Source organism: Ambystoma mexicanum, chromosome 4p, assembly GCF_040938575.1.
Source record: "Ambystoma mexicanum isolate Mex_15411 chromosome 4p, UKY_AmexF1_1, whole genome shotgun sequence".
NCBI lineage: Eukaryota > Metazoa > Chordata > Amphibia > Caudata > Ambystomatidae > Ambystoma > Ambystoma mexicanum.
The window spans coordinates 156,795,406-156,810,700 of record NC_090927.1 but is presented as its reverse complement, the minus strand read 5'-3'; the positions used below and the strand labels follow the sequence as shown (position 1 = coordinate 156,810,700).

The window sequence follows — 15,295 nt, the reverse complement described above, 5'->3', positions numbered from 1 at the left end:
AACCCAGAAAGCATGAATGAGAGGTGTTGTTGTGTACCCAGGGCAACCTGAGCGAGGACGATTTGGTTGTGTAACAGAAGGCACCAACAAAAGGAGCAGAGTCATGTCTGACTGTCAACCGGGCCACTGTGCGAGGAAATAAAGAATGTGCGAACACTGGGAGTGGAAAAAAGGGGAGTAAATGCTGTGGAGAAAAAAAATGAAACTTTGGAATTTAATGCAGTACCTAGGCTGGAGCTGAGGCAGCAGGGGCGCTGCAATCTATATACCTGGAGGATGTGGTCTGCTACTATGCGGTCATTGGAACTCACCTCATAAAGAGCTTTGGCCCTGATGCAGAGGTCTCACGCAGCAGCGTGAATGACCATAGGAAGTCGGCCACAGAATGTTGAATCCCAATGGAACCGCATAAGAGAGTGACACGACGGACAATGGCACACACTGAGAGGAGAAACTCTGAACAATGGCGGACATTTTAAAGTAAAGAACCACGCAGTGACAGAATACTCGCACATAATGTTGCTGTGCCAACTCCATGGATGCAGAAAGGGGATGGAATTAATAATTGGGCGCTGCTGGTGTGATGGTGTGAGGAACTGCATTAGAGTGGTGGATGCCGTATAGGAACGGCGAGACACCGTTATGAGCTTCTATATCCCTTGCAGAATTTATGTATTTATATATATATATTTTTTAATTTATTGGACATTTGTATGGTGCCTATGCAGCAGAAAGTGTTTTCAGGTGCCACGAGACAAAAGAGGGGGCAGTGGGAACAGGGAGAAAAAAGAACAATAACGGTCCTACTAGGCCTTGTGACATTCAGATCGTGTAAGTGCAGTAACAAGAAGTGCAGGAAGGGGGGATAAGGCGGAGGGATGGGATAGGGAGAAGAGGAGGAAGTGCTGGAGGAGGGGCCCCTATGGACTGACCAAGTGCTAGGGGGAGCCCAGGAGGGTAAGTTCCAGGGAAACTGGGGGTAGGGGTAATCTAAGTGCAAGGACGGGGATGGACCAGAATCAATCAGTTGGTCAGGGAAGGGTGCCCGGGGGCAAGTGCTGTTAAGGGGTGAAGGGGAAGACTGGTTAAGGTAGAGCCTGGCCGCAATAAGACTCATAGGGAACACACAGACAACCAGTCGCAATGGCAGGTATGTATACAAGGAGGTCGTTTTGGGAGCTGGGTGTGGGAGACTCTGTGGAAATTGTTTGTAGAGTTAACGGCTTCTTAAAGTCTCCATAGGATTGCAGAGATAGAGCTGCACCTTTTGGCAGGATGGACTTGTAGGATAAGTTAACATTTATCTTTAAATAAAGTTAATTGACAACAGAGACACAGATGCTACACATGTGGAGTTCACATGTTATAAAGACTTGAGGGAATTAGTAAAAATATTATTAGTATATATCCCTGGTAGCAATATTGTTTGATATTGTTGATTGGATCGTTCAAGCAATATCAATGTAGCAAAATATGTGTGCCATGTTTTGGAATAGAGTGACGTGGTGTAGCTTGCAGCTGAAGTATGCTTGATGTTATGGGGCCTCTGAGCTCTCAAAAATGTAGTGAGTTATGACTATACTTAGAAGTTAGTCAGGAGGCATGCCATTTATTGTAGCACTTCAATGCTCTCAGAGTTAGTGAGTTTGTGAGTATAGAGTACACATGGAGGTGGGTAATTGTTGTGAGTAGAAAGCACATTGAGGTGGGTCAGGAGGAATCTGAAGTATGCAAGTATCTGAGTATTGAGTAAAGTCTACACGTGGAGGTGAGTCATAGTTGTGAGAAGAGTCTACTCAAACAATGATCATCCACCTTCATGTGTAACTGTAGGTTGGTCAGGTGGCATCAGAAATATGCCAGTTGCATTTGTTTTCGGTTAGTGTGACCGGTGTGAAAGTGGGTCATAATGTGTGGTAGTGCGAGAGGGTGAGTGATGTGTGTGTGTGTGTGTATAGTGTTTTGTGGATGTTTGTGTGTATAGTGGGTATACACGCATTTCACCGCGGTATCTTTCATCGCAGGTTTTTTCATCGCCGTTTTTATTTTGAAAAAAACTTGTTTTTTTTTGGGGGGGGTAAAAAAATAAATATATGGTTGTGGGTGTAAGGGAATAAAAACAATAAAAAAAGGGGGGTCTTGGTGGGTTAACCCCCCCAAAAAAAAAACAAAAAAAACCGAGTTTTTCGAAGAAAAAAACGGCGATGAAAAAACCCGCGATGAAAAATACAGTGGCGAAATAACGTAGAACCGTATAGTGTTTTGAGTTTCATTAGATATGTAACAATGAAGGCGTGCCTAGATGTTTGAGTGGCTTCTTCATACCAGTGTGTTGTGATGTGTGTTTGATAAGGATGTGCTTCTGGACGAATGCATGAATGTCTGGAATGTATGAGTGAATGATTGAATGTAGAATAGAACTTTATGGAAACTGTAATGAATCCAGGGTACTTGTCCATTCTCCCCAAGAGGGAGCCACCTCCATTGAGGCTGGGGAGATGATCCTGCTCTGTACGACCCACCCTCGGGGGATTGGGCAAGTGAGACCTCACTGAGGGTGACTCCCCGCTTGGGGATGAGGACTCCCAGCGTGCAGTAAGAAGCCCTATAACATCTGTACTCTCAGCCTGTATGGGGACAATAGAAGTTATAAAGGTAATAAAAACCTTTCTGTTTGACTTACACCACTGCTGAACCCTCCTCAGACTTGACATACTACAATCAGAAGCCAATGACCTCTTGTTTCCGAGATAACTATAAAAGCTCTAAAGTATTTACCTGGAGAAGACTTCCTAATGCAGAGCGGAACAGCAGGGTTGGAGACATGCAGAGCAGATGCTGCCGCTGGAGCATGGAACATAGACTGTCGTGGAGGTGGGACCACGCAGAGGACGTGGTGGGCCCGGAGACCGCAAAATGCTGCTGAATCCAGGAACGCGAGAGACGAGAGCTTCACAAACCCTGTGCTAAGAGAGAGAGAACCGCGAGTACTGGCGAGGTTCCAAAAAGGCTGCCACAACGAAAAGTGACCGAAAGGCTGGTGGAGACAAACGCCACCGACACAAGCATCACTGACCCTCTCTGGCAGAAGCGATGAGAGAAAGGTTTGGGTATGTTTTACCAAATTATTTTTAATCGCAGCAAACTGACCGAAAATCAATTTGCTCGGGTGCCAATTTAAACACACCTGCGTTTTTTTGTTGTTGTTTTTTTGTTCCCCGCCTCCAATTTTAGGGAAGTGGGGGACACCCCTGCACCTCCTAAATTGCAAAATAGCAAACATGGTGAGCGGGGAACACCCCCGCTCTCCATGGCCCCGCTCTCCATGGTTGGTATTTTGCAATACATGTGACCAAATTACCCCGAAGGCCAAATCACCCATGCAAAATTCGACCAAATTGGTCATTAGGTCAATTGTTTTCGGTCAAATAGGCTAGTACTGAGAGAAAGTAGGCATGCAGGCCGCTAAGGAAGAAGGCAAGTGGGTGGTTGAGTGCTACAAGGGGGCGATGCAAACCTCAAACCCTTTAACGGCTAAAGAGGCCGTAAGCAGACTAATTCAGGACCGGATAGTCCTAAGTGATATAAAAAAAGACAGAAATATAGAAGAACCAGAGAATCAGATCACCAAGTCCCAACAGGAGCAATGGACGCAATTTCCAGTAGAAACTCAAGACAATCAGATTGCGAAGTACCAACAGGAGAAAGGGACGCAATCTCCAGTAGCAACTCAAGAGAATCAGATTGCCAAGTACACACAGGAGAAAGGGATGCAATCTCCAGTAGCAACTCTAGAGAATCAGATTGCCAAGTACACACAGGAGAAAGGGATGCAATCTCCAGTAGCAACTCTAGAGAATCAGATTGCCAAGTACACACAGGAGAAAGGGATGCAATCTCCAGTAGCAACTCAAGAGAATCAGATTGCGAAGTACCAACAGGAGAAAGGGACGCAATCTCCAGTAGCAACTCAAGAGAATCAGATTGCCAAGTACACACAGGAGAAAGGGATGCAATCTCCAGTAGCAACTCAAGAGAATCAGATTGCGAAGTACCAACAGGAGAAAGGGACGCAATCTCCAGTAGCAACTCAAGAGAATCAGATTGCAAAGTACCAACAGGAGAAAGGGACGCAATCTCAAGTAGTGTCATGATCTCTGCTTCCAAAAGGTCAGGGTTTTCCCAACTCCCTTGGAAGCAGATCCATAACCCAGGTTCCGAGTGCCAACCAGTCCCAATTGGGACCTTTTGGACCCAGTCCTGGCGCCAGTGGCACCAGGCTCATAAATATGCCCAGTCCCAGCGCTGGAAGCGCCGGGCTCATAATGCTTGGGTGGATTTACATGCAGCAGACCATGCTGCTTACTTGCCTGCCAGTTGAGTCTCTGATCCTCTTCTGTTTGGAACTACTTTTCCTGTTGGGTGGGGCAGGAGCCACTCCCTAGATTCAGAACACTGGAACTCTTCTGGAAAGCAGGAACTCTTTTCTTACCTAGGCGTGGCTGTGGAAGGAGACACCTAAGCACTACAGGAGGCTATTTAAACCACACCCGATGGATGAATCTTGCTTTGCGTTATTCTGCATCCTCAGCAGCAGCACGCTCATCGTGTCTTCTGCATCTGATCCTGGGCCTAAGAAAAAAGGCTTACCATTCTGAATCCAGTCTTCAGCAACACCTATAAAGACAAGAAAGAACAGGTTAGCATTACGGTCTTCAGTGACAGCTCTTCACTTGCCTGGTCCATCGGCTGTCACCAACGCCTCGCGCTGCATTCTGGCATCTGAAAGACAAAGGCTTACCTACTCTTCGTGCGCTCCGGAGGTCTTCACACTGCATTCCGGCATCTGAAAGACAAAAGCTTACCAACTCTTCGCACGCTCCGGAGGCCTTCGGCGCTGCATCCCGCATCTGAAAGACAAAACAAGGTGCGTTTAAAGACATTGGGGAACTTTAATACTCACGTGCCATTACTCCTTTCCACATCTAACCCAGTGGGTATTCCGGCACCCTGCAGCCGCCCCGAACTTGCACCTGCAAAATAAAAAGACAGTTAGAGCGCATCGTGAAGCAGGCAACAAGCGCTTACTTACTTGCTTCCAGGCGCTTCTATTCATCACACGGGCTCCATCTTCAACTCACTTCAGCCCGCCATCCGCCATCACCGGAACCCTGCAAAACAAGAGACATCATTACTAAAGACTTTAAAGACATTAGAATTACTCGAAACTTACCGTTCGTGCAGTAAACGACGGACAGCAGTCCTCTGAAGTCAAGAGGCCTGCTCCCCTTATCCAGTGAAGAAACTGGTTACAGCACCCTGCCTCGAGGCAGATGGAGAGCACGGCGTTCACTTACCTAAGACATCTTACCCTTCGAGCCAGACATACAGTGCACAGAGGTCCAGCCCAAAGAGCCAGCCGTGTGTTACACATCACCTTTGAAGATACGGTATACGCCCAGTCAAGACCGGCGCCTCTACGGGAATCAGGTGAGCGTTACAGAACGCAAAGCCTACCAAAAAACTCCCGTCCAGGCGCTATGGAAACCTCGGATACCGACCAGCTAGCCCAGTTACTTGGGGAACTAAGGGCAGAAGTGCATGCAGCCCGTCAGGAAACGAACGCTCTAAGAAGGGAACTGATTATTTCCAAGGAGCGAACAGATGACCTCGCTAGACAATTGCTACAGTCACAAGCCGGACAGACCCCGTTACCCGCATCTGGGGGAAATCTTCCTTCTACATCCTCTATGAATCCAGTGCAGATCAACCTACCTGGGAATGTACCTCTGGCTCCGCCCGAACGATTTTCTGGTGACCCAAAGAGGTTTGCAGTATTTATCAATCAGTGCCGGTTGCACTTCTTATGCCGGCCAGCAGCCTTTCCAACTGATCAAGCTAAAGTAGCTTTCGTGCTTTCGTACCTTAGTGGCAATGCGGCAGACTGGTCGATCCCTCTAGTAAATCAAGATGATCCGGTCCTCCATGATTTTCAAGCTTTTCAGCTCAGTATGGAAAAACTGTTCGCACGACATTCACAGGGGCAGGCCTTGGACAATGAGCTTCTTTCGTTGCGACAAGGTAATCAAGACCTTTTGGCGTATATTGCGTCTTTCAACAGACTGGTAGTGGAAACTCACTGGCCTGAGGACAAAAGGATTACGCTGTTTTATAGAGGTCTACGCGGAGAGCTCAAAGATGTGTTAGCCCAAGTAGTGAATCCCCCACAAGATTGTTCGGACTATATAGACTTAGTCGTTCAAATAGATCACAGACTGCAGAACAGGAAGGCTGATCGTTCCAAGTTTGATGCTCGAGTATTTTCCAAACCGCCAACTCCTTCCAAAGGAGTAGACTCCGGGGAACCCATGCAAATAGGGGGTCTGAAAGGTCCTCTAACACAAAAGGAGCGGGAAAGGAGAAAACTGTTGCAATTATGCCTCTATTGCGGAAACTCAGGGCACTTTCTTCGAGACTGTCCGGTGAAACCTGCCAAGAAGGCAGTAGGAGCTGCAGTTACCAAAGTTACAAACTCTGAGCAGGGAAACGACCTCGCCCGACAAGAATAGAGGTCCTCTTGCCGAGCGTGAAAACCAGTTCTGTGACCTCGCATTTCGTGATACCTATGGTCCTCATTAGCCCTGATAATCCGGATCGATTACATGCAATTGAAGCTTACGTCGACAGCGGTGCCATCGGCAATTATGTGGATCATGAAATGGTTTTGAGGATGAATCTAACTCTTTGTCCCAAGGCTGTAAAGGACGTCATTACTACGGTGGATGGTACGGAGATAGCCTCCGGGCCAGTAACGCATACCACTCAAGAAGTGACGCTAGAAAGTCAAGATGGACACCATGAGAAGATCGTGTTCGATGTGATCATGGCCCCTCAGTTTCAGATTATTCTAGGAATACCTTGGTTAGAGAAACACAATCCTCTGATCGATTGGCGAGCAAGAACGGTCCAGTTTCCAGAATGTGTCTCTACTTGTCACCCTCCACCTGGTGTTGCACTGGCAGCAATTTCTTCAGAGACTCCCCAGTTACCTCCCGAATACCTAGAATACCAAGATGTTTTCCGGAAGGATCAGGCTAACTCTCTACCTCCTCATAGGTCTTATGACTGCCAGATCGACCTGATACCTGGATCTACTCCTCCTTGTAGTAGAATTTATGCCCTCACCGAGCCTGAGAACCTTCACCTTCGACAATACCTGGATCAATACCTGGCAAATGGGTTTATTCGTCCTTCCAAGTCCCCTGCTTCTTCAGCTTTGTTCTTCGTTCCAAAAAAGGAAGGAGACCTTAGAACTTGTATAGATTATCGCTCCCTGAACCAGATCACCGTTAAGAATAGATATCCGTTACCTTTGATCCCTGAACTCCTGGACCAAGTCAGAAAAGCATGCATATATACAAAGCTGGATCTTAGAGGAGCTTACCACTTGGTACGAGTAAAAGAGGGCGATGAATGGAAGACGGCCTTCCGCACCAAGTATGGGCTATTTGAATATCAGGTCATGCCCTTCGGACTTTGTAATGCCCCGGCCGCCTTTCAATATTTTATGAACGATGTCCTCAGAGAGCTCATAGATGTGTGTGTTGTTGTTTACATTGACGACATCCTTGTTTATTCTTCATCGGAATCTGAACATCGGAAACACGTGAAAATGGTCCTCGAAAGATTGCGTCAACACAAACTTTTCGCTAAGTTGGAAAAATGTGTTTTCAACGTGACTGAAGTTGAATTCTTGGGATTCATATTATCACCTGGCGGAGTGCGTATGGATTCAAAGAAGGTTGATGCAGTTCTCAAATGGCCATCACCATCCTCCGTAAAAGGTGTGCAAAGCATGTTAGGCTTCGCTAACTTTTACCGCAGGTTTATCCCCGAATTCTCTCGAATAGTCCAGCCCATCACTGCCTTGTTAAAGAAAAACAAATGTTTTGAATGGTCTACCGAGGCGGAACAAGCTTTCCAGGATTTGAAGACTAAATTTATCTCTGCACCAATCTTAAAACACCCTCGCCCCGAACTCCCCTACATCGTGGAAACTGATGCTTCAAGCCTTGCTATGGGGGCAGTTCTATCACAAAAGGACCCGGTAACCAATCAGTTGCATCCCGTGGCATTTTGGTCCCGCAAATTCTCGCCTCCTGAAATCAATTACACGATTACTGACAAGGAACTTCTGGCTATCAAGTCTGCCTTTAAGGCTTGGCGGCATTATCTGCTGGGGGCCCGACACACCGTTACTGTGATTACGGATCACCGAAACCTGCAATATTTGAAAACCGCAAAAGCCCAATCCTCTAGACAACTCCGTTGGGCATTATTCTTTGCCGAGTTTGACTTCATAATTACCTATCGACCTGGTACAAAAAACGGTAAAGCTGATGCCCTTTCTCGGATGGGAGTGGAAGAACACTTGATCAACCCTAAACCTGTACCAATCATTCCCGAACAAAGAATTCTGGGTGTAATCGCCACAGAATCCATAGAGGAAGTTAAGGATAAAGCCAGGCAACTTGTAACTCCAGCAGACAAACAGAATTGGCATCTGCAGGGAAAGGACTTTGCAGTAAAGGACAACTTATTGTATTTCCAAGAACGATTATACCTACCCAGCACAGATTTACAGAAAAAAGTAATCTCTTGTTGTCACGATTCTTTAATGGAAGGACATCCCGGTATGGCCAAGACCTCAGAAAAGATCAAGCGCTACTTCTGGTGGCCGTCTTGGAAAAAAGATATCAGAGACTTTATAATGTCCTGTGGAGTATGCGCCCAAAACAAGAGTCAAAAGGAAAGACCAGCAGGCCTCTTACGCCCTATTGACATCCCACCTCGCCCTTGGCATACGCTTTCTATGGACTTCATCACCGATCTACCTCCATGCTCCGGATACAAAACGATTCTAGTAATCGTGGACTTATTCTCCAAGATGGCGCATTTCATTCCGCTCAAAGGCTTGCCAACAGCAGCAACTATGGCCCGAGAATTTCTCGAAAACATCGTCCGACTGCACGGTTTTCCTTCGGTTCTAATTTCGGATCGAGGTAGTCAATTTATTTCTCATTTTTGGCGAAGTTGCTGTCGGTCGGCTCAAATTGATGTGAGACTATCGACCAGTCACCACCCTCAGACCGACGGACAAACCGAGAGGACCAATCAAACTCTGGAACAGTATTTACGCTGCATGCTGCAACAAACTGAAAAAACTTGGAAAGACATCCTTTGGATAGCCGAATATGCCTACAATAACTCTGTCCATTCAGGAACTGGGAAAACCCCGTTTTTTCTTTTGTACGGCAGTCACCCTCGAACCTCGGAGTTGGATACCCTCCAAGATCTTGAAACACCAGCAGAAGACTACCTGCATTCTACAATCACCCAAGCCTTTAAGGAAGCTGTTTCTCACCTTCAAAGGGCTAAAGAACAATACAAGAAAGGAGCAGATCAACATCGGAAGGAAGCCCCTCAATATCAAGTAGGGGATCAAGTCTGGTTATCCACCAAATATCTACCTCTAAAAGGGCCACGCACATTCAACCCAAGATACCTTGGTCCCTATTCCATCACTACCATAGTAAACCCAGTAGCGGTCAAGTTGGACTTGCCCCCGCACATGAAGATACATCCGGTCTTCCACGTCTCTCTATTAAAACCCGTGCAACCTCAAACCAGACTAACCAAATCTCCAAAACCTATCCTAGTTGATGGAGAACTCGAGTTTGAAGTCAAAAGCATTCTGGACTCCAAGATCTCCAAATCTAAACTATTCTACCTAATTGACTGGAAAGGCTACGGCCCCCAAGAGAGATCCTGGGAACCTGCTGAATATGTCCACGCTCCTCGCCTAATCAAAAGATTTCACCGAACATTTCCTGACAAGCCAAAACCCCCGGAGAAGCCCGGTTTGGGAGGGGCCTTGAGGGGGGCTACTGTCATGATCTCTGCTTCCAAAAGGTCAGGGTTTTCCCAACTCCCTTGGAAGCAGATCCATAACCTAGGTTCCGAGTGCCAACCAGTCCCAATTGGGACCTTTTGGACCCAGTCCTGGCGCCAGTGGCACCAGGCTCATAAATATGCCCAGTCCCAGCGCTGGAAGCGCCAGGCTCATAATGCTTGGGTGGACTTACCTGCAGCAGACCATGCTGCTTACTTGCCTGCCAGTTGAGTCTCTGATCCTCTTCTGTTTGGAACTACTTTTCCTGTTGGGTGGGGCAGGAGCCACTCCCTAGATTCAGAACACTGGAACTCTTCTGGAAAGCAGGAACTCTTTTCTTACCTAGGCGTGGCTGTGGAAGGAGACACCTAAGCACTACAGGAGGCTATTTAAACCACACCCGATGGATGAATCTTGCTTTGCGTTATTCTGCATCCTCAGCAGCAGAACGCTCATCGTGTCTTCTGCATCTGATCCTGGGCCTAAGGAAAAAGGCTTACCATTCTGAATCCAGTCTTCCGCAACACCTATAAAGACAAGAAAGAACAGGTTAGCATTACGGTCTTCAGTGACAGCTCTTCACTTGCCTGGTCCATCGGCTGTCACCAACGCCTCGCGCTGCATTCCGGCATCTGAAAGACAAAGGCTTACCTACTCTTCGTGCGCTCCGGAGGTCTTCACACTGCATTACGGCATCTGAAAGACAAACGCTTACCAACTCTTCGCACGCTCCGGAGGCCTTCGGCGCTGCATCCCGCATCTGAAAGACAAAACAAGGTGCGTTTAAAGACATTGGGGAACTTTAATACTCACGTGCCATTACTCCTTTCCACATCTAACCCAGTGGGTATTCCGGCACTCTGCAGCCGCCCCGAACTTGTACCTGCAAAATAAAAAGACAGTTAGAGCGCATCGTGAAGCAGGCAACAAGCGCTTACTTACGTGCTTCCAGGCGCTTCTATTCATCACACGGGCTCCATCTTCAACTCACTTCAGCCCGCCATCCGCCATCGCCGGAACCCTGCAAAACAAGAGACATCATTACTAAAGACTTTAAAGACATTAGAATTACTCGAAACTTACCGTTCGTGCAGTAAACGACAGACAGCAGTCCTCTGAAGTCAAGAGGCCTGCTCCCCTTATCCAGTGAAGAAACTGGTTACAGCACCCTGCCTCGAGGCAGATGGAGAGCACGGCGTTCACTTACCTAAGACATCTTACCCTTCGAGCCAGACATACAGTGCACAGAGGTCCAGCCCAAAGAGCCAGCCGTGTGTTACACATCACCTTTGAAGATACGGTATACGCCCAGTCAAGACCGGCGCCTCTACGGGAATCAGGTGAGCGTTACAAGTAGCAACTCAAGAGAATCAGATTGCGAAGTACCAACAGGAGAAAGGGACGCAATCTCCAGTAGCAACTCAAGAGATTCAGAATGGCATGACCCAACTTGAGAAAGCGGGGAAATCTCCAGTAGAAAGTACAGAGAATCAGGTTGCTGAGTCATAACAGGAGAAAAGGGATGCCTTCCCTGGCAGAAAGTTACTAGAAGGTGAACCAAGGTGCTTGAGAGCCTGTGCATAGCCGACATCTGAGTCAAGGGATCCAGAGGGACACAAGAACTAATGACATTGAGAATTGTTACAAAGACGCTCTGGACACAGGTAAGTCTTCGTATTAAGTATTTATTAAGATAACAGGAAAGAAAGACCCCCCACAACATTGAGGACCCCTCTACTCCAACAAGAGGCTTCAACTGACAAACTGTAGAACTTTGAGAACAACATAAACACATACAGGTTCTGTGACATCATCAGAACCTGAAGCAAAGAATCTGATCCAATAACATTCAATGGCATGGCTTCCCATGCTACAGTGTTCCTTAGTAATCAACACCATAACAAGAATATTGGTTTGCAAAGTGTAAATGCCACCCCAGAGTGGGACATCTCAAGGAAGTGAGGTGGGTATAAGACATTGGTGGAGAGGATTAGTCAAATTCTCCCAGAGGGATCAGTACCACCCGACACACGGATGGGGACCATGCTAATCTGATATTTGTACCCCAGTGCCAAACTCCCTTTTCAAGTCACCTCTCAGTCGATAGGGTTTGATTCTTTTAACACTGAGGACATTCAAATCCCCAAAAATGAAAGACTGCTGGTTACCACTGGAGTCAGAATCTCCCCTTCACCTGTGGCTTATGTTAGCTGGCAGCTAAGTCAGGGTTAGCCTGGCCATATTCCTTGTATGTGGCAGTGTGGGTGATAGACCCAGATTACAGGGGGGAGATACAGGTGGTCCTATACAACCATGGGAAAAGTCCATACCATGTCAAGGTACGGGAGGCTGTTGCCCAAGGGATCCTGGAGCAAGCCCTAAGTCCTACCTTACAAGAGGCGGCCAAACTATCAGAAACATTAAGAGGTTCTCTGGGGTTCAGCAAGCCCAACACTCTGACACTCCGACACCCTCTCTCTCTAGAAAGGACCCTGATGACCATCCTCTGTTATCTGGCTTAACATTTTCCCAAAAGAATGGCCCAATTTTTACTGAATCCTTCAAATGAATCGTTCATGAGGAGCAATTCTGTAGCAAGGCCGTTCATTTTCATCAAAAGGGAGCTTCTTTACAGAGGAGACAGAGAGAGAGATGGCCTTCCCCGAATCCAATTGGTGTACCTCGAAGCCACAAGCATGTCCTCTGCTCTGAGTCCAAACTTCTGGTTCGCCACACAACTTAATTTGGAGTATCCAGGAGCCTTCCTTCATAACACATATCTAAAGTAAATATAAAGCATCATAGCTACAACCAAAACCATAAATAAAGTTATACAACTTGCCTTGCACTCATAGGTTCTCAGAATGAAACAAATATTTTTTATCAGAGATTTGCATCTTCAGAATTCAGATAGTTTCAGCCCGTCCCAGGAAGTGATTGGCTAGACCCAGGGCCTCATTACGAGTGTGGCGGTAAGGGGTTAACGGCACCGGTAAGGATGCCGGTGCCGTTAACCCCCTACCGCCGCATTCTGAGGTTCCTTAGCGGATCCCACTAAGACCGGCTGGTTTTACCAGCCGCCTTTAGCGGGAGCCGCTAAGGGAACAGGGAGCTAACAACGGACCCGCTATTTGCGGGGCCGTTATTAGCGCCTTCCCCATTCCCATTGAGCCCTATGGGGGCTCGAATGGGAATGGGGAATGGTTTTCAGAATGGGGACTTACCGGGTCCTCCAAGGTTGGAATGACCCGGTAAGTCCCCATTCCGATAACCCGGACACGAGTTTGGAGGCAGCCAACTCGTAATGAGCCCCACAGTTTCAAACTTCATCACCATGCAGAGGTAAAAGTGGGCGGGAACTAAAGGATACAAAATTCCCTTACTTTTTGGCAAAATCTGTCAGTGCTCCCTTATTTTACTTGACCTGGAGCACCATTCCAGGATGGCAGTGAAAGACACCTTTTTTTTATTCAGCAGTCACAAAGACTGATTCAGCAGTGATCTGTGTCTTCTGCAATGAATCATGGATTGCTGTAGACACCATATCTGTACAGATAATGGGCAGGGGTATGTGTTTATAACCGCAGGTGGAAATGGTGGGTGATTGGAAGGGGGAGGCTGCTTAAAGATGCATACTGTGGGGGGACAATGACCAACTAATGGTAGTTATTTAAGTGCATTTTCGTTTGTTGTGTTTTCATGGGACTTGATAGTATTGTTGTAAACACAGCAGTGTGGGGTGGAGTGGAAAAAGGAAGGTATGGTGTTTGAATTGTGGAGGCTTGAGAAGGGGTTCGGTGGGGAACCGTTTGGGAGGGTGGAGAGGGAGCAGAAGGGGGCGGGCAGGAGGAACATAGTTTCTACAACTTTATTTTTTTTACTTTGAACACTGCCACCACGTGAAAGAGAATGCTTCTAAAGATTGGACTGAAGCGTTAACAAAGCCTTAGAGCCTATTCTGCAGGGTCAATCTGGGCCAGGCAGGGAAGATCCCTTTGTCTAAGGGAGCCAGGCCATGGGTGTAGCTAAGGCGGCATGGGAGCACTGGCACATGAAATATCCTTTCTCAAATTGTGGATTCTCACTCCATGTTTAGGTCTTCCCTGCAGCAACCTCACATAGTCCTTCACATGCCATGCCAGTGCCTAGGCAGGACTGCACCGAGTGCACATTTTTCATCTCTGAACCCACACAGTGATTATAGAAATGATTTGACGAGCTGTCAGATGTCCCAGCCACATCTAAGTGGCCAGCAGGTTTGTCAGGAACCACGTTTTGTAAGAAACTCCTGGGTGAACAACCAACTCCTGACTGTGCCTTATCCCAGAATTTCATGTGCTTCTTGTCTTTGAACTGGTCAGGGCTTTCACCTTGCACTGGTTCCTGCTTTTGGAATAGGCCAGGGCCTTTTCTCTGCACCTGTTCCCTCTTTAGGAGTGGTTCAGGACCTCCACCCTGCACCTGTTCCTGTGTCTGCCTCAACAGACTGGCCAGAGTGGGACAGTCACTCTGCTCTTGGCAAAAGTCAACCAGACCTGGGACACCAGCTGAACACAACTCCTCCAGTTCTGGCAGATCCTTCCAGTCTGACACCTTGCTGTCATCTTTGTATTAATTAATAAAAAAAAAGAAAATGGCCAGGGCTTCTACACCCTTGCCAGACATCAATTCCTCACACAGGGATTATGTGGTGCCAGCTGCATCATAGAAATCATATTTTGCTTTAATCCCAGAAAATCAGCCAAGTTTGCATACTTACATTTGTCTAAGTTTACAACGTTTTTACTGTCGGTTGAACACATATCTTTTTTTCTACAGAATGAAAGGCCAAATTGCAGTCGTTTTTGCCTGTGCTGTGCTGGTCAGCATTGCTGCAGGATACACAGGTAAGGAAAGGGTCAATTAGGGCGGAATGGTTCTATACACTGTCATCACCACCATCATGAAATGTTTTTCATGGTTGTTATCTTAACAACATAGCAAACGTTGTGAATGCACCAAATTCAGTAGAAGCCACAGTCCTGTTGAATTTTCTTTTAAACATCAGGGCTAACCAATGAATATCAGACTCTTAACATCTATGGCATATTACTGGACCCCTTTTTCTTTGTATTGAAGGTAGCATTTACCAATAACATGAGATGAGAGCGATCACTGGTGTTGACTTACATTCAGTCGAAGCACATCACTACTTGACAATCATTTCGAGTATATTGCACTTTTGTCTACTTTCGGATTATGTCACCTGGTTTCTGGTGAACGCGAGTATACTGCACTTTCTCTATTTCTGGATAATGGTACTTGGTTCCTAGTGAATTGTGAAGCATGTGGCATACCTCTCAG

General features: G+C 46.9%; 1 protein-coding gene across 1 annotated transcript in view; it reads left to right on the top strand.

Annotated features, from left to right (window-relative positions):
* The window catches only part of LOC138453090 (fucolectin-like), a 315,933-nt gene that overhangs the window by 100,242 nt on the left and 200,396 nt on the right, over positions 1-15,295 (top strand). The window contains exon 2 of the mRNA XM_069605594.1: positions 14,771-14,838. Coding sequence (XP_069461695.1) covers positions 14,772-14,838 — 67 coding nt within the window. The 5' untranslated portion in view covers position 14,771. The remainder of the gene's footprint in view (positions 1-14,770; positions 14,839-15,295) is intronic.